This window comes from Podarcis muralis, chromosome 7 (assembly GCF_964188315.1).
Source record: "Podarcis muralis chromosome 7, rPodMur119.hap1.1, whole genome shotgun sequence".
Taxonomy (NCBI): Eukaryota; Metazoa; Chordata; class Lepidosauria; order Squamata; family Lacertidae; genus Podarcis; species Podarcis muralis.
This window is the reverse complement of record NC_135661.1, coordinates 58,768,308-58,788,429: the sequence shown is the minus strand read 5'-3', so window position 1 is coordinate 58,788,429 and position 20,122 is coordinate 58,768,308. Positions and strand designations below refer to the sequence as shown.

General features: G+C 48.2%; 1 protein-coding gene across 2 annotated transcripts in view; it reads right to left on the bottom strand.

The window, feature by feature from the left end:
• Nucleotides 1-19,258, bottom strand: part of HPCA (hippocalcin) — a 30,080-nt gene extending 10,822 nt beyond the window's left edge. Inside the window, exons 1-3 of one of the 2 annotated variants that reach the window (XM_028739121.2) lie at nt 18,917-19,255; nt 14,399-14,434; nt 1,096-1,494 (exon numbers count right to left, since the gene is read on the bottom strand). In XM_028739121.2, the coding sequence (XP_028594954.1) occupies nt 1,096-1,473 (378 nt within the window). In that variant the 5' untranslated portion in view covers nt 1,474-1,494; nt 14,399-14,434; nt 18,917-19,255. Of the gene's footprint in view, nt 1-1,095; nt 1,495-14,398; nt 14,435-18,916 lie in introns of both variants that reach the window. The other variant, XM_028739123.2, reaches the window with a different exon arrangement.
• Nucleotides 19,259-20,122: the final 864 nt, after the last annotated feature.

The window sequence follows — 20,122 nt, the reverse complement described above, 5'->3', positions numbered from 1 at the left end:
ATGATTTGCTGCTTTGGTCTCACCTCCTTCCCAGAAGCCTGATTTAAGACTGAGGATCTGCACTGGGTGCATCTGGATCATTCACTCATTGCTGGTGTCGAGACACCAGAATTGCCTTTGACACCTCTGCATGGACCACCCATGGACAGCCTGCTCTGACGGGGTTTCTGCTCTGACTAGATGACCTCAGGGTCCCTTCCAACTCTAAGATTCTATGATTCTAGGAACTCCCTGCAGCCCCAGACAGCAGGAAACTGTGGTCCAAAACAGCTGGAGGGAAGAGTGTTGTCAGATGCTCTGATACACCCAGGGATGGCTTTAGAGGTGGATCAGCTGGAGCACTTGCCCTCAGTGATAAGCTTGGTCTGCAATGAGCTCATCAGCACTTTTCACTTTCCCCCAAAGTTCTGTGGGGTGTCTAACATGAATCTGTTCGTGTTACAATTTCTTTCTCAACTTCCAATTTCACATCCCTTTTTAAAAATAAGATTTTTTTAAAGCTTTTTCAGAATAAACTAATCTAATCTCTAATCTAAATAAAAACAAAGAGAGAAAGAGAAAAGAAAACACTAGAGGAGAAAAAAAAGAATAGAATAGAATAGAAATAAAAACAACTTCCGGTTTTCCGCCTGTCAGTCACATAAAAGAAATTATTCAAAATATTCACTCTAGAATGACACCCAACTAATCCACTTTCTATTAGGCAACATTTCCTCAATCTTTCGACCTTCATGTCCTTTTTTATAGATTAAAAACCAGCAAAGCGTGACAATGCTCCTAGGACAACATTACCAAGCACCGTAAGTTCTACAAATACTGCAGTAAGCTGCATAAATAACAACTTCAAAAGCTGTCAGAGGTAAAGAGATCAATGTTGAAATCGGATAGGTTTTTCTTAAGCGATAACCTTCAAGACAGAAATACAAAAACCTCGCCCAGAACTGAAGGAAGCAGGAAACAATAGAGGGAGCTCAGGATATTTTTCATGGACATTGCTGGGAAAGTTTTGGGGGAGCTGGAGAGCCTGTGTGGAGAAGGAGAAAGAGAAGGAGAAGGAGAAGGAGGAGAAGGAGGAGGAGGAGGGCCAAAGGTTACCTGCACAATCTCCAGCATCTCCTCCCGGCTGATGTAGCCATTCCCATCCAGGTCGTACATGCTAAAAGCCCACATCAGCTTCTGCTCCAGTTTCCCCCGCGAAGTGACACTCAGGGCGATGATGAACTCTCGGAAGTCAATGGTGCCATCACCGTTGGTGTCGAAGGTGCGGAAGACGTGCTCAGCGAACTTGGAGGCATCACCGTAAGGGAAGAAGTTAGCATAGATCTTCTTGAACTCCTCCACATTGAGGATGCCGGTGGGACAGTCCTTGAGGAAGCCTTTGTACCACTCCTGGAGCTCCAGGTCAGAGAACTCCGTGTTTTCCCGGAGGTCTTGGAGCATCTCCGGGCGCAGCTTGCTGTTCTGCTTCCCCATGGTTGGACTGGAGGTTTAAAACTGAAATGCAGGAAGCAAGAGGGAGTTTGGAATGGAACGACTGCCCATGGTATACCAACATTCATTTATACCCTGCCAGGGACGCGGGTGGCACTGTGGGTTAAACCACAGAGCCTGGGACTTGCCGATCAGAAGGTTGGCGGTTAGAATCCCTGCGACGGGGTGAGCTCCCGTTGCTCGGTCCCTGCTCCTGTCAACCTAGCAGTTCAAAAGCACGTCAAAGTGCAAGTAGATAAATAGGTACCGCTCTGGCAGGAAGGTAAACGGCGTTCCCGTGTGCTGCTCTGGTTCACCAGAAGCGGCTTATTCATGCTGGCCACATGACCCGGAAGCTGTACGCCGGCTCCCTCAGCCAATAAAGCGAGATGAGCGCCACAACCCCAGAGTCGGTCACGACTGGACCTAATGGTCAGGGGACCCTTTACCCTTTACCTTTTAGGGCTTGCTCAAAAAAGAGCCCTGCATGAACAGACAGTTTGCACCTAGGGCTGGGCAAATGCATCAATTTTAGTTTCTTTCAGTTTTTCATTTCCACATCAACTTGTGACTTTTTTTTATTCTTTAAAGTCCCATGAAAATTAACCAGCATTTTAGCGCAAATTTCTCATAATATATACACATATTTGTATGCCATTTTGCCGAACCTACAAATTTCTTGCTAAGCAATGCAAAATTCAGAGACAGACCTGTGAATTTTGAAGGAAAGCTGTCTCAGTTCACACGTTTTAGAAAGAGTAAATTAGGTGCATTCTATTTTAATTGTGAACTGAATCAACTTTCTCTCCCATTTCTACCTTTTGTCAATTCCTCAGGAAAGTACACAATAGTTTTAATTTTTATTTGGACTTCCATACACAAACTAACATCTGATTATTTTATTTTTTAATTTTTTAAATGAAAGCTCAGATATTCAGGAATCCACATTCTGTGCTCATTTATCAGATTTTCTGATAAATCCAGCTTACACAGAACACAAGCAACTCTGAAAGGTGAAAGAATTAATTGCCAAGAGGCGTATTATTAAACATGGTATTAATAATGCATTGATATTGTTTTTTACTTTCTCTGCATTTGTTGAAGTCAATAACCTGCCCAGAGGACTTGAGGGGTGGGTGACCTAACAATGCTACAAAATAAATGAATAAATATTCTAGGTCAGCAGAGCTTTCTTTTTCTTCTTCTTCTTATTTTTAAAAAGCAGCCCCACCTATGACAGATTACAGAACTACAACCTAGAGGTGACCAAAGCAGGGATAACTGGTGTGTCATGCTTCTCCATAGCGGGGAGAGGCAGCTGCACCAACCAAATTTGGGGAAAGGGGCTTTGCTGCCACTTAGACACCAGTCTTGGGTGCCCTGCTCGGCATAGTTCATAGCTTCTCTGAGTTATTCAAGCCCCTTCACCACGGCAAGGCAGTGATCACTGCAGATGGTGACAGCAGCCACAAAATTAAAAGACGCCTGCTTCTTGGGAGAAAAGCAATTACGAACCTAGACAGCATCTTAAAAATCAGAGACATCACCTTGCCAACAAAGGTCCGTATAGTTAAAGCTATGGTTTTCCCAGTAGTGGTATATGGAAGTGAGAGCTGGACCATAAAGAAGGCCGATCGACAAAGAATTGATGCTTTTGAATTATGGTGCTGGAGGAGACTCTTGAGAGTCCCATGGACTGCAAGAAGATCAAACCTATCCATTCTGAAGGAAATCAGCCCTGAGTGCTCACTGGAAGGACAGATCCTGAAGCTGAGGCTCCAATACTTTGGCCACCTCATGAGAAGACTCCCTGGAAAAGACCCTGATGTTGGGAAAGATTGTGGGCACAAGGAGAAGGGGACAACAGAGGACGAGATAGTTGGATAGTGTTCTCGAAGCACGACAGGAGTGCCTGGCGTGCTCTGGTCCATGGGGTCAGGAAGAGTCGGACACGACTAAATGACTAAACAACAACAGACACCAGTCAACTAAGTTCCAAGCTGTGGATGTAGCAATGCCAGGTGCTACTGTCAAGGGAGGCCTTGCCTATCAAGATACATGCCCCCTCCTAAGTTATAAGCAGCAGCAAAGGTGAGTGGCTCACCGTTTTGGGAATCTGCTCTGGGACAAATAGCATTGTGCCTGCTCCCTGCTCCATTCACAGACACACACTGCAAGGCTACCTCTGTAACGTGAACAAGAACTGAAGTGATTTAAAAATGTCAGTATGGGGGGAATCAGTTCTGGGTGGCACCAGCAGGGAAAGGAAGTTACCGTATTTTTCGCCCTATAGGACGCACCGCCCCATAAGACGCACCTGTGTTTTTTTTTTTGGGGGGGGGGGGAATAAAGAAAAAAAATTATTTCCCCCCCCAGGCGCGGGGCTCCCCCGTGCTCGCAAGGCTTGCGGATAGCTTCCTGAAGCCTGGAGAGCGAGAGGGGTCGGTGCGCACCGATGCCTCTCACTCTCCAGGCTTCAGCGAAAGCCTGCATTCGCCCCATAGGACGCACACACATTTCCCCTTCATTTTTGGAGGGGGAAAAGTGCGTCCTATAGGGCGAAAAATATGGTAAGATTTGACTAGTTTCCATTTTGTGTACTGTTGGGAAGCAACACGTGGCTCAGTAAAGTTTATGCCTTCTAATCCAGTCTTTGTGGCTCATTTGCAGTCTTCTCAGCCTCACCTACCTCACGGGGTTGTAGTGAGGATGAAATTGGGGGGGGGGGGGACCATGTATTATGCCACCTTGAGCTTCTTGGAGGAAAGGTGGGGTATAAATTCAATACATACATAAATCACTGTCTTGCAAATACTAAAACCTCCTTCTGACCCCGGCGTGTACACAAAGTACTCCACAGATGTCATCAACAAGGAACTTGCAACAGCCACAAAATGGTTGCTAGATCACATTCTGCCTCGTTGGTTGCATTCCCACATGAAGGGATACCACATCTAACACCAGTGTTGCAGGAACGCTCCTGGGTCAAATTTAAGGTTATAAATTCCTAAACAACTTGGGACCAGGCTCTCTGCAGGACCACCTTGCTTCCTCCCTACTTGCCCATTCCCAGTAATCATCTAGGGAGACCCCCTTTGTGGTGCCACATGTGCCAGAGGTCTATTGCACAGTGGCTCAGACCAGGTACCTACCTGCCAGATGAAACTCATGGTCCATGGAAGTTTATCTGGTTTTACTCATCTTGTTTTTCTTCTTGTATACAGTATCCCCGTGGTGTTTCACAGTTTATTGCTAAAGTTAATGGTTTCCTGCACACACAAACACTGCTCCGGTTATGCCCTTCCCCACCAGCCAGTGGGAGCAACAAGTCACCATCCCACACTTTCCACCATTCTGTCTGAAATGGGGGACTGCAGTTTGTTTTGCTCCTAACAAGCCATGACACAAACCCACAAGGCTTATTCCCAGAGGTGGCTTGTTTGAGCTAATTTGCAGTTTGGATGCAACATTACGAGAGGGATCTGTGGTTTGCTGCTCATGACAGGAGTGACGCAGGAGCAACCTCTGTGTTCATGGGAATTGTAGAGTTGGAAGGTCATCTAGTCCAACCCCCTGCAAAGCAGGTATCTCAACTAAAGCATCCATGACAGATGGCCGTACAACCTCTGCTTTAAAAACTCCAATGAAGGAGAGTGCATAACCTTCTGTGGGAGTCTGTTCCACTGTCAAATGGCTCTTACTGTCGGAAAGTTCATCCTAATGTTTAGTCAGAATCTCCTTTCTTGTAACTTGAATCCATTGGTTTATGTCCTACCCTCTGGAGCAGGAGAAAACAGACCTGCTCCGTCTTCCATGTGACAGCCCTTTAGATATTTGGTAGCTATATGATGGCTATCATTGCTCCTCTCAGTCTCCTCTTTTCCAGGCTAAATATACCCAGCTCCATCCACCGTTCCTCATAAGGCTTGGTTTCCACAAACTGCAGTCCACCAAGGTTTTTCAACACAGCCATTGTGTGGAAAGGCCCATAGAGACCTCATGAAAGGTCCGCATATTACTAGCAAGAAGAGGGGGCAGGGAAGTGTGTGAAGGGGAAAGGGTTTTCCAACTGTGCCTCTAGAACAGTCTTCATCAAGATATCCCAATCTTCATCAACCAGGTGTCCTCCAGATATCCCAGACTACAACTCCCATCAGCCCCAGCCTGTAGTCCGCAATATCTGGAAGGCACCAGGTTGACGAAGACTGATCTAGTAATTACTCACAAATTAATAGATTCTGGCTTGCTACATAAGTAAAGGTAAAGGTACCCCTGCCCATACGGGCCAGTCTTGCCAGACTCTAGGGTTGTGCGCTCATCTCACTCTAGAGGCCGGGAGCCAGCGCTGTCCGCAGACACTTCCGGGTCACGTGGCCAGCGTGACGAAGCTGCTCTGGTGAGCCAGAGCCGCACACGGAACGCCGTTTACCTTCCCACTGGTAAGCGGTACCTATTTATCTACTTGCACCCGGGGGTGCTTTCGAACTGCTAGGTTGGCAGGCGCTGGGACCGAATGACGGGAGCGCACCCCGCCGCGAGGATTCGAACCGCCGACCATGCAATCGGCAAGTCCTAGGCGCTGAGGTTTTACCCACAGTGCCACCCGCATCCCTCGGCTTGCTACATATCTGGACGCTATTCAAAGAGGGCACCATGAATCCAAAGCAGCAATCCCGAATTAAAAGGCCTCCACATTCCTGATCCATGTCTCTGGACCTCCCATTTCAATGCTGTTCCTTCTCCCAGCCTCCCCCCTCACCTTGCCTTTAATTTTGTCTTTCCACCCCAAAAGCTCGCAGTCTCTGTCACTGAGCTTAATTTGAGCCACAGCTCAACCTTAGAATAAACGTGAAGAAGAAATAATGAAGACAACATCTCTGATCATGTGCAAAGTGCACAATGCATACCACAGCTTAATCTAAAAGATGCAACACACACACACACACACACACACACACACACACACACACACGGCTTAGAGGTCAGCTTTGCAAGAAGCTTCCACACAGCACCGATCCCCTGGTGTCTTTCTTTGCAGAAATTAAACCTTGCTCTTTCATTACATTTGTACGCTGCTTGGAACAAAAGAGGATGCAACTCAGTACAAATAAGCAGCAACTGGCTCTCTGCAAAAACATAGCCTGTTCTCTCACCTACTGGCTTATCAGCCGAGGGTGATAACAAATAAATAAAGAAAAAGCTATACAAGAGCACATTTTATTTCCACCCCTGCTCAAACCGGATCTCTGATTTGAAGCTATCAGATGAGCCTGCCTTTTGGGGAAGGGAAAAAGAAAGCTCTCAAGACTGGATTCATTTCCCCTCCATCTATTTCTTACAGCAGCCGCAGCTGCGCAATTTTTCATACAAGCTCAGCTGCACAAGGAGAATGACAGCACAGATGCAATTAGGCTGGGTCCGTGTTCCGGCCCAGAAGGAAAAGGGCGCCATTTGGATGGTCAGGGCCCAGCACATTGCCCAGCAGCTTCCTTCTAAAAGCGAATATATATTTAGACCAGAGAGGAGGGAAGGAGGGGACACCTCCAGGACACAAAACAGTTTCCAAACTAAGAAGCACTCCAGGATGGAGAAAGCCCCATTTTGATAATGGATGGGATGTTACAACAGCTGCAGGGAGCCTGCAAACTCACCGTGGAGAATGGGGATGATTCATTTATTTGTTAGGGCAAGGCTGAAAACCCAGCTAAATTAACTTTCTCCAAAGAACTCCCCCTGCCCAATTTGTCCTCACAACTATCCTATGAGGGAGGTTATGCCAGAAGAGTGTTCGCCAACCCCACACGCTCCATCTGTGTTGGACTACAACTCCTGTTAGCCCCACTCAGCAAGGCTGCCATAGTTCAAAACATCTGGAGGGCACCAGGTTGGTGAAGGATGCCCTCGAGCAACTGCTAGAGCTGCCTTCATCATTGGGCTGCCTATGGTTACTGGAAAACCCAGAGCCAGCAGCCAACTTGGCTTGCTCTGTATGCCTGCCCTTGTTCTCTCCCACCTTCAGATAATTTTTCCAGCCCAGAACTGGAAACAACCTAGGCCCCATTAGATGTCCCAAGATGGCCCTAGAATGTTGCCCTAGGGCAGGGGTCTGCAACCCGCAGCTCTGGAGCCGCATGTGGCTCTTTTACACCTTTGCCGCGGCTCCGGGGCGGATACTAGCGAGGGGAGGAGGCGCATTGTGTGCCCCAACACTCCCCACTGTGGCGGGCGCTGTACTGGCTGTGACGTCACATGGGGGCGATGCGTGCGTTAGTTACGCACTGTCCCGACGTCACCTTCCCGCCCGCTGTCAGATTGCGGCTCCGGAGATATATTTGTTTTAAATGTCACAATAGTTTTGCGGCTCCCAGTGTTTTTTTTCCTTCGGAAACGGGTCCAAGTGGCTCTTTTTGTCTTAAAGGTTGCAGACCCCTGCCCTAGGGCATTATGGGAAATATAAAGGGCGCTTGGACCCAGCTGCCTCGTGCTGCTACTGCCTACCAGAAGCAACTTCAAACTCCCCTCCATAGCAGAGGGGACACCCCAAGAGGGACTTACCTCAGTGCCCCCTTAAACCTAGAACTGGCCTGCCTCACAGAAATATTTCTAGGCCTCTTCTACTGATGTTTGCTTTAAATTCTTTTGGTTTTAACTTCTTTTAACTCCGTTTGTTCTTGGAACTGTATGGTTCCATATTTTTATATTGCTGTAAACCGCTGTGACACACACACACACACACACACACACACACACACATATGATAAGGCAGTATATAATTCTTTTTAATAGATAAATCAATTCCCTGAATACTTAAAAAACAAAAGTCAAGTCTCCAGCCCATTTACTTGCGGGAATATAAGGAAACAGCAGAGGCCATGTTCTAACCCGCACAGTTCTATGGTTAAGAAATCCATTTTCCAGTATTCTAGTCAACGAGCGCAAAGCAGAGGGCACTCCTTCCAAATTCCTTATAAAATTTCATGTCAATGAATCAGGCTATCTGTCTATAGTTCCCAGCGATTCTGTACCACCACCATGAAATTTCTGGCCAAGGGCTGCTCCTCCTCATCCATGTTAAGAGCGACCCTTTTGTAAACACAGGACTCTACGCCTTTGACACTCCTTTGTATTCACATGGTGGGTAGGGGAGAAAAAGGGAGGATTTCGCACAGAGTCTTTATTTCTTCTCAGTCTGACAGTTTCAACCTTCTAGCATTCCTAAGAATACACCAGAAGCAAGCTCTGAAAGGCCTTAGAAACATTCAAATCCCATTGGAATGGATGAGAGAGAATGTATGACTGAGCTTAGACGCAGGAGTTACGTTTTCTCTCTCTTCGTTTTTAAGCTGACCACCACTTTGGGCTTCTCCTTTTTCTTCCACTGGTTTCCATAGGCAGGAAAAAATTATAGCATGCCCCACCCTGGCTTCTGTGTGTGGGTGGACATTTCCTTGTGGTTTTTTCCTTTCTTTTAATTTTCTTGTCATATGGCTGTGGCTGACTTGATGCATTTTTAAACTGCTCTTAATGGCAGTGATACTTCCCTTCAGATGGAAAGGTTTCACTTAAGGGGACCTTGAAGTGGAAAGCTGTGTTTGTTTGTGGGCAGGGTGAGAAACCAGAATCCCTTATCTAACCGGGAGTGGAATCCACTTGATTCTCAAGCAGAGGGGCCAGAACAGAAGAGGCACTCATAACAAGGCAGACAGTTGGCTTTGCTTGGAAGGGACCCTGTTCATACCTTATTTATTTTACTGCATTTGTATCGCACCTTTTCCTCCAAGGAGCTCCAGGTGGCGTATATGGTTCCCCGCCTCCCCATTTAATCCCCACAACAACTCTGTGAGGTAGGCTAAGAGGCAGTGACTGGCCCAAGGTCACCCAGCGAGCTTTCTGGCTGAGCAGGGATTTGAACCCTGGTCTCCCAGGTCCTATTCCGACACTCTAACCATTACGCCACACTGGCTCTACCCTGCTGCCTCTGTTCCTTCTTTGTCGGTCTCCCCAACTGTCATCACAAGTGAATGGAGTCGGAGGAAGAAGGGGCTGCCTTCGCTTCCTTCCATTGCCGAGCGACCAGTGTGGTGAACTGGCTGGTGTCAGACAAACACTGGGGAGGGTCCATGTTCAAATCCCCACCATGTGACTTAGCCTGACCAAGCTCACAGGGTTCTTGTGCAAGAACAAACATTTTGCGTGGGAGAGATCTGTGCACCCTGCCCTGACCAAACTTGGGAGAAAGGGAAGGATAACTAACTAACCGTTATAACTAAATACATGCAGTGGATATAGAGGCACATTCTTCCCCTCTGTTCTGTTGAAGAGAGCCCCTGCTGGATCAGATTAAAAGCCCATTCAGTCCAGCATCCTAGTGGCCACCTAGATGCCTCTGGGAAGCCTACCATAAGCAAGGCGTGAGCGCAACTGCAACATCCTCCCAGCAACTAGTCTTCAGAGGCACACTGTCTCTGATCCTGGATGTGGTACACAACCATCACAACTAGTAACCATAGGCATCCTGATGCTCCATTACAGTCATACCTCATACCTCATGTTACGTTTGCTTCATGTTACGTATTTTCAGGTTGCGTCCCGCGGCAACCCAGAAGTACCGGAAAGGGTTACTTCTGGGTTTCGCTGCTCGTGCATGCGCAGAAGAAGAAGAAGAGTATGGATTTGATATCCCGCTTTATCACTACCCTAAGGAGTCTCAAAGCGGCTAACATTCTCCTTTCCCTTCCTCCCCCACAACAAACACTCTGTGAGGTGAGTGGGGCTGAGAGACTTCAGAGAAGTGTGACTAGCCCAAGGTCACCCAGCAGCTGCATGTGGAGGAGCAGGGACCCGAACCCGGTTCACCAGATTTACGAGTCCACCACTCTTAACCACTACACCACACTGGCGCTTCAGGTTGCGGGCTTTTCATGTTGCGAACGGGCCTCCGGAATGGATCCCGTTCACAACCAGAGGTACCACTGTATTTTGAATAATCCCTTTTAAATGGTCTAAGCTGACCAAATATTGTGAGAACAAACCTCACAATTTCCCCGTGTGCTGTGTGAAGAAGTATTTCCTTTTAACTGCTCAGATTTGCTTCCATTGGATGATAACCCAGAGTTCACCATCGTGAAAGAGGGAGAAAAGCTTGGAGCAGAAGGCTACCAATGGCTACTAGCCGCAAGGGCTAAGTTCTGCCTCCACAGCCAGAGGCACTAATGATTCTGAATACCAGTTGCTGGAAGCCACCAGGGAGGGGAGCCTCTTGTGCTCATGTTCTGCTTGTGGGTATCCCAAAAGCATCGGGCTGCCCACTTTGAGAACAGGATGCTGGACTGATCCAGAAGGCTCTTCTTAGGTTCCTATGTTCTTAACATGTTCCCAACCACTTTTTCCACTCTATGTATCACTTTACAAAGTCCCCCATTCCCTACTCTCAAAAGCCCCCAAACCAGCAATGCTGAAAACTTTCATCAAAGGAGAATTGTCTCAGATGCCTTGATCATTTTGGTTGTCATTCCCTAGATCTACAATGGAGGGACCAAAACTGAGAACAGTATTTCAAGTATGGCCACAGCATAGATAAGGGCACCTTTCCCCTGAGAGTTTGCCCTTTTGTAGAAGCTACACACCAGATTGTCACATTCACTGAGTTTTTCAGCAGGATCCCAAGATCCTGGATGTGTTGGCTGAGACTGAGGGAATTGTAGTCCAAAACATTTGAAGGGTACCAGGTGAACAAAAGCTGCTCTAAAATCTCACCTGGCGTCCTTTCCCAGGCCTGAGAGCCTTGTAACCAGAGATGCCAGGAAATGACATTCTAAGCTGCTGTCTAGTGATTGGTCGGCTCACCCAAAGAGCTGCAATCAGTAACAGCATCTTCAGGAAGGATGGAGGTGTGGCTTCTCTTGCAATAGTGGCTGATCAACTTGTAGTCACACCCAAAGCTGACCACCCATTTCAGCACTGTGTGCAGAAGACCCATGCGTGTACACACAGGAAGTCCACACGTAGGGTTCAAGGGCTGCCCACCTTGTCAGATTTAAAAGTGGCAAAGCAACTCCCCAGGAGAAGATGCTTCCCACACAAACCTGGGGCAGGGGGTGAGGGGATGACACCACCCCAGTATCCTGTCTCCTGCGCACAGCAGCAGGACAGTAAAAAGGGAGTGCTTCACACAAGAGACTTATTAGCTTGCTATCACAAGATGCCTCCTTAAAACATACCAACAGAAGAATAGCTGCAAATGTACAAGTCCACTCAGCCTGCCTGCCTGCCTGCCTGGGATTCTTGAGGGTCTCAGGCACAGATGGGTCTTCCTGCTGGCTGAGATCCTGCCAGGGCCTGAATCGAGACCCTTCCATGTGCATTCTGCCACTGAGCAAAGGCGTGGCTCTCCTTGGACAAATGCATACGTGGAATGGGTCCACAGAGCAGCAACTATGAGCCTTGACAGCTAAATGGAACTTCTGTGTTCAGAGGTGCTCTATTTCTGAATGTGAAATGCTGGGAGAGGCAAGAGTGGGTGGCTGCCGCCTTCACACTCTGTTAGTGTGCTCCTGGAGACATTCAACTGGCCACTGATGGAGATAGGAGCTTGGGCTAGATGGGCCTTGGTCTGATCCAGCAGGGTTTTTCCGTTGTTCTTACAAGACTCAACAACCTGAAATGCTTTTCCTTTCCCTGGCCTTGCACAGGGGTTGGCCTGCATTTTTCATTCTTGGTTGCTCGCGCTCCAAAAGAATGAGGTACTCTGTGCACTGGAGGGGTCATTTACATGCAAAACAATATCCAGAAGTTTGTCTTTGGACGTGTGCATGCTTTACCTGCAGGAGAAAGCTCACATCCTCTCTCCCATTCACACCCCAAGCTTAAAAATATATATTCAAAGCAGAAATACAGACTTGGAAATGCTGAGCATATCCAGGAGCAGGGATGTGTGGGGCTTTGCTTGCATAAAACAGGGATCTGATTTATGAAGCCAAAGTCTTTCTGGTGACCATGATCAGTGAAGGACTCCTGGATCTTTCACAGGGGTGTGTGGGGCTAGGGGATTTTTTTTTTGCAGGGGCAGCCTTTCAGGATTAGGGTGTGGAAGACAGGATCTGCCAAGATCCCGCCTCCTCCTTGTAACCGTTGGAAGGAGCAGCGAAGCCTGCTCCTCCTTTATACCTGGCCTCCCTCAGGGTTTTGCCAGGGGAGGAGGGTTTCTTTCATCACATGTGGAGGGGGCCATCCTTTAGACTAGGCTCCCCCACACCCGGAGCCCCACCCTGGAAGAACGCGGCTTGAGCAATGTTTGTGTTGGAAGCTTTAGCAGAAGTGGGTCAGCTCCCTTTTGAGCAGAAATTTATTTTCAGCAAAGCAAAAGAGAATATCATGGAGAGACAGAAGGGGAGAGAGAGATGGTTCATTCATATTTTACTAACCCCTTCCAGCAGACTATCCCTGGAATTATAGTCTCAATAATCTGGACTTTAAAAAGGATAATCAAGGAAGACGTTCGTGATTCTGAATGGATGGAGCAATGAATTCCTAACATAGCAAGGATCCAAACTACTACTACTACTACTACTACTACTACTATTACAACCACCACTGCTGCTGCTGTTGTTGTTGTTATTGTTGTTTTCTGTCTGTAAGGATGCCACTCTCAGCTCTTTCTGGCTAATCTTAAGGAATTTTGGCCTTTCTGCTCTAGAACCCAGTGCTGGATGGATGGCACCACCTAGTGGGCAGACAACTCAGAACACAACACCTCTGCTGCTTCATAAAGAATTGAATCCACTTTCATGGAAATGCCTGCCTAATGATGGACAACACTCGTTCCATTTTCTATGTGCTGACAACTCAGACATTATGTAAATTGCACTTATCAGGAGGCTACCAGGTTCCAGAAACCATCACCGCTCTATTCTAAGACTTTCTGAGGATCATAATGAAACTTAGTTGCCATTTTTTTAAACTAGTCTTCCTCAATCTGACACCTTCTAGACGTTTAGGACTACAAATCCCATCATCCCCAGCCAGTTGATTGGGGCTAGATGAAGAAAACATATCTTACCAGTAGGGCCTTTTCAGGTGTGGCCTCCTGACTCTGGAATATTCTCCCCGGGGAAAGACACCTTTATTTCATAAGCCTTTAGTTTATTCGGCTTAGGTTGATCAGTTTTTTACCTCTCTAAGTGTTGCAATTTTATCTGCTGTACAGCTGCCTTGTTCCATAGGCAAACCACCCCCAAGCTTTATTGTACAATTGTGATTTGTAATCTCTCAGTAAGCTGTGCTGGAAGCCTGTCAGTCGGGATTGGTATTGAACAGGAAGAAGAAGAGGAGTTTGGATTTGATATCCCACTTTATCACTACCCCAAGGAGTCTCAAAGCGGCTAACATTCTCCTTTCCCTTCCTCTCCCACAACAAACACTCTGTGAGGTGAGTGAGGCTGAGAGAATTCAAGAAGTGTGACTAGCCCAAGGTCACCCAGCAGCTGCATGTGGAGGAGTGGGGACGCAAACCCGGTTCCCCAGATTACGAGTCTATCACTCTTAACCACTACACCACACTGGCTCTCGGAGAGGAAGGAATTTCCTTCCTACCTCTCTGCAAGGTCTTCTTTCTACAACTTCCTTCGCACTTCCATATTTGAATGAGGCACATCCTGAGAATCTCAGCTTTCATTTTTGTTAAAAGTTTCTAGATCTCTTGGTCACACAGCGAAAGTTGCAATAGGCAGTGTTAATAAATACAAGTCGAATGACTGGTCATATTTCTGAGACCCCGGAAACCCAAACACATTACATTACATTTCTCCACCTTTATCCTTGATAACACCCCATTAAGGATTTTGGGTGATGTTCCATTTGGTAACTGTCAAGGATCTGCTTCCCACAGCTCTACAGTACACACCACATTTAATGACAATCCAATACTCACCCAAAGAAGATGAGATACAGGAAGGAGGTTGAGGCACTGAAAAAGAAATAATTCAATCAAGAGAGTTTAACAGCAATTGGCAGCAAACTGCCCACTCAGTCCAAGACTCCAGATCGTGAGCCATACATTCCCCATCATCTCAGATACTAAACACTTTCCACTGGTCATGTGAATATGCCCAGTACTGGCCCCAGAGAGGAGCCAGCAGGAAAAAGAAAAGATTCTAGACAATTCCTTTTGGGATACTCGTTCAGGTCTGTACAGGGTGTATGCTTGGCTGCTCGCTAGAGGAGATTCAATGAACTGGCAGTCCTTGATCATTTGGTCATCCTTACTGTGAACAGTCATAGTCCCACAATCCCCACAACCCATTTGAGGACCCTGTAGAAGGGTTGCGAGGGGAAGTAGAGAAAAGAAATGAGCGAGAGAGGTGAACAGAGGAAATGTGCAATGTGGTTCACCACCACTCCCATTCCCTTTGCTCAAAATGGGGACACACACACACACACACACACACACACACACACACACACACACTTCAAAAAACCCCAACACATAAGGAAAGACTGGTTGGAGCAGAGCCACGGTCTAGCTAATCTAGTGTTTTGTTGCAAGATCAGACAGATGTCTATGCACCCAGATCAGAGCATGGAGGCTACAGCCCTCTCCTGCAGGATCTAGGGAAACACTCTCCCCAAAGCCCAAAACTGTCCTGGGTCTGTTTCAATGCAACATTTGGCGTTCGCAGGAGGAGTTCCTGACGCAATCCCTTGAGCACATCCACAAAGGAAAATGTCATCCAAATTGCTTATTCACATCCTCTTAACTTTCCAATGGTTAAACCGACAAGCAGGATCCAGTAGGATTCCAGGAAAATTATGGGGGAAATTGCATAAATAACCCATCTCATCACCTCATTCGTGTGTGTGTACATATGTGTATATATATAGAGAGAGAGAGAGAAAGCATTTTTTCCTGGGGGGACGCAGGGGTACACATACCCCTAAACATTTTGTGAATCTTTGTACTTTTGTCCATTTACTGTATTTATTTTTCCCAACTTGAACTATAAAATGGTGGTTTTCTTGACTCAAAATGAGAGTACCCCTAAACATTTTTTTTAGAAAAAAGCACTGCGCATATACTGTACACACGCACACGCACGCACACAGATGACTTCACTTCTGGAGACCCACTCCTCCCACCAACTGCATGGATATGCTTCAAATTCTTCCCTTCGCTACCAAATGTTATTTTGACACCAGCCCTTTGGGTCCACAATCCAGAGTTGTTCAACACATTGCACAGAATGAGGTGACAGAATTTTGGTAAGCTGTTGGTGTAGAAAGCAAGCTCATCAAGCAGAAAGGGTTAGCATACCCATCTCTTTGATGTGCTGCTTTTCCCCAAGCAGGGAGGTACTTTAGTTTAGTTTTTTAGCATGGAGCATTTAAAAACACACTTTTTTTTTTTTAAGGGTCATCTCCCAAGCAGCCTGGTAGCACATTTCAGAATTCTAGCACTGGAATGAACCACTTCCCTCTGCTTGATGTGTAAATCAAGTTGCAGTTATCAACATGGGCAGGTATTTTCAGTGGTTTCTGCTTTGCTCAAACCATCCAGAGCAGGTGGGCGGGGGGGCGGATCTCCTTCTTCTGATGCCTAAGTGTTAGCACCAGTTTTTTAGGTGCCAGGCTAATTGAGCACCTGCGATTCTTTCAGCCTTCATCCAGGGCATTTAAAGTCATTACAGTCACCTTACTTTCTCCTTGATTTAATAAAAACTGCAATTGTGCATTGCTAGCATAAGCACCCTTAAGCTTAAGTACAAAAAAAACCCCCAGCTAGATCCCTGCACCAAACAATCACTGCCATCTACAATGAAAAATTCCACAAAAAGAGCATTTCCCAAGAGAGGCCTGCAGATTACCAAGAAGAGCAGTTAACAGTATCCATGCATAGGTGGAGAGGGGCCTTTCAATCCTTAAGCATCTCCATCTCTACATCCATCCAGAAAAATGTCCCCCACCCGCAGCCAGCTACTGCGAAAAACCAAAACATCTAGAAAAATGGAACACACACGACTACCTCTCCCTCATAAAACATATACCCATAGATATTGGGATGAGAGAGAGAGACTTCTGGGAGCCTTTAACTATTTCCCCATCCACCACCATTCTGCACAGAATCCTAAACACTTGTGAGGGGAGCTTTGATGTTGCTTCAGTTTTAGAGAGAATTTGCACCAGCAGCTTATAAAACACGAGCACATCAACAACTACTTTGCTACATCAGATCAATGTCTCATCCAGTACAGCATTCTGTTCTACCAGTAGCCAACCAGATGCCTCTTCTGGGAAGCCCACGAGCAGGGCCTGAGCACAATAGGAACTCTCTCTACTTGTGATTCCAGGGAACAGCCATTGGGACTAGTAGCCACCAGTAGCATTAACCTCCTCCTTATCTGATTTCCTTTTAAAGCCATCTAAGTTGGTAGACATCATGACATCTTGTGGCAGTGAGTTCCGTAGTTCAACTATTTCCTGAACAACAGAGTACTTCATTTTGCCTGTTTCCTCTCCACTCAGTTTCACCGAATGATCCTGAGTTCTAGAATTGCGATAAAGGCGAAGAAATCCTCCTCCTTGCCCCCATTTTCTCCACATTATGCACCATCTTATATTCCTCTACAACAGCTCTCTCCAACCTGATACCCTCCAGATGCTCTGGACTACAACTGCTATCAGTCCTGGGCAGCAAATTCAGGAAGGCGGCTCTATCACACACACCCTCATTCACTTTTTTCCTAACTGAAAATCTCCAAACGTTGTAACCTTTCCCTGCTGGGAAGTAGCTCTTGCCTTGATCGCGGTCCCTTTCCAGCTCTCCAATACCCCCTTTGAGATTTGGCAACCAAAACTGCTCACAGTATTGTAACTGTGGCTGCACCATAGATTTGCAAAAGCTCATTATGATACTGTACTTTTATTTTTCGATCTCTTCCCTAATCACGCCTAGCATGGAATTTGCCTTTTTCACAGTCAACACCTGGCTCTAGGGCATAAAAGTGATTGTTTGTTTCCCTACTCTTTGTTCCTGGCACCAGATCTTCACAGGTAGACTGCCTCTGGATGTGGGGGGGGGGGGGCGCATTTCAATCTGTGGCTAAGAGTCAGCAACATGGGTCTGGAGGCATGTGATACAGGAAGCTGCTGAAGCCAAACAGGTGTGGGTCTGTTTAGTGCCTGGAGGGACCCCTTGGAAATCTTGCACATGCCATTTTGAGGTCCATTGTGGAAGAAAGGTGGGATAGAAAGGCTTGGGGGAGTTTGTTTTAAAAGAAATATTGATTGAATCCTTTTTTTAAAAGGCCATCGAAGTTAGAAGCCGTCAACACATCATCTTGTGCCAGTGAAAGCTATCAGTTAATCATACACTGTAAGCAATTTGTAAGGCTTAGGTTAGAAACTGAACACTGTAAGCAAGGGGGCTTAGGTTAGAAACTGAACTAACTCCTTCCAGTTCGGGGGATGCTCAAGACAATGCTACACTGCAATATATCAAGGTCGCACTCGGATTCAGGAAAGGAGAGTTGGTGCTCCTGGGGGCTGGACTAGATGACCCTAGGGGTCCCTTCCAAATCTACAATTCAATGAAGAAATAAAGGGAGATGAGAGATAAAGGTATGTATAGCCCACTGGATGGAGAGGCTGGAAGAGCAACATCTGGTGCTGGGTGCCTGCTGCGTAACACATCTGGATGGAGAAATCCATGCCCTCTCCCTTCCCACGGGGCTGTGGGGCACTCCAAATGGGATGCCTTCACTCTGCCCCATTCCTGCTCCCCCGCCCCATATTTGCATGGGCAAATACTCAACGCGTGCCTCTAATCAACCTGGGGAGGGAACGATGAATTCCTCCCTGTTTTCCATATACATTCTACCCAGCCCTTCTCCTCTTCAACACCCCCTCGCAAAAAAATAAAATAATGAAAAACCCACCTCCCATGAATTGCCACTGAGGAGCAACATATGAGTTCCACCGTGGGAGAGCCTAGCCCTTCTCCGCTCGGGGGAGTGGGGGGGGGCCCTCTTGCGCTTCCTACGGGATGGGGGACGCCCTTCCCAGTGCAGTTCCCCTCCTGTGCAGGAAGCAGCCCCCCTCCCCGCCCCCGGCCGCAGTTGCAAGCAACTGTTACGAAGACCGCTGATCCGTGTTGGGAAGAAAGGCGTGTCAGGACAGAGCTCCTTCTCCCTTTTCCCACGAAGAGCGTTACGATCCTAGACGGGGAGAATCTCCCCGCCAAAGGGCTTCCCTCGTTCGCTGCAAGGAGCCTGCATCGGAGGGAGGGGACCCGACGCGCCCGGCTCCTTTCACCCCCACGTGCGACGCAACGCAATGCAACCCGCCGCCCGGTGCAATCTCTCCTAGACGGCCGCTCTCTGCCCCCGGCGGGGACGGAATGGCAACTTCCTTCCCGGGCTCGTTTGGCTGCAACTTCGCCCGCCTCCCCTCCTACCTGGGCGACGAAGCGGGCACTGGCAGCTCCCTGGCTGGCTGGCTCCGGCTGAGGCAGCTCCTAAGCGAGCGGCGGTAACAGCAGCAGCAGCAGCAGCGCCAGGCTTCCTCCTCCTCCTCCTCCTCCTCCTCCCAGCTGCTCCATCCAGAGCAGCCGCGGCGCTGGCGACGAGGAGGCGCTGCCCGCCCGCTGCCGGGGCTTAGCGGGGCGGGGGGGGGGGTCCTCGGGGCTCTAGCAAATGCAAACGTGGGAAAAGAGAAGGGGGAGGCCCCTCAGGCTCCACCCGTCGGGCTCCCCCGGGCCCCACACCCGCAGAGCTCTGCCTGCCGAGACACGCGCTGCTTGGCCCCCTCCTCTCGCCCACCCCCTGCCCGGCTTCAAATGCAGCCGGCCCCCGCGGCGCCCACCCCCGGAGCAACCCTCCTCCCTCCCCTTTCTCGGGGCCTGGATGGTACAGTCCGACTGGGCGCAAGAGGCGCCCAGCCTACAGGACTCTGCAGAGAATTACCACCACCCCACCCCCCCGCAGCGGAGAGGGGAGCTTTGATTCACATGGGGGGATGATTGACGTGGGGAGCGATTTGCATGTTTCGATTTCCTCATTTGCAAAGGAGAGAAAATGGGGGAACGAAGAGAAAGGTGGTGGTTAACCCCCACACCCCGGGGAGAGAGGGGGGGTGCGATGGGGGGGAGCATCCATTGCAACATCCCTGGCAGCAAACGCACATCTGTTTTAGATCGGTTTCAGATCGCCACCCCAGGGACCCTTCCTTGGAAGTAGCTGGCCCCACCGAAGAGATATGCTGAAGTCTGGACAGAAAGTCCAAATGCCCCCACCCACGCCACGCCATGATGGGGCAGGTGCCTTTGGAAGCCTCTGTGACTTCCTTGAAGAGCAGCGACCTGGCCAGAGGGCAACAGGGGAGGCTTGGAAGACGCAGCTTCCCTGCCTTCTTGCAAATCATGAGGCAAGGGTAGTGTTAGGGCAGCCCTAGAGAAAAGAGCCCTCTGTGTTGGAGAGCAGGAGCTTAAAAACATGAGTGAGAAGCAGTCTCCTGTGCTCTGCAGCTTGTTGAAATCAGGGATCTGCACTAGACCTGTTGGGGGGCTTCAAAGTGCCTGCACTGGCTGTCACTTCTCTGCTTCAAATTTCCTGTGTTGGCTGTTGCTTCACTTTACCTGATGTAACTCCTTGCTCTGCACATG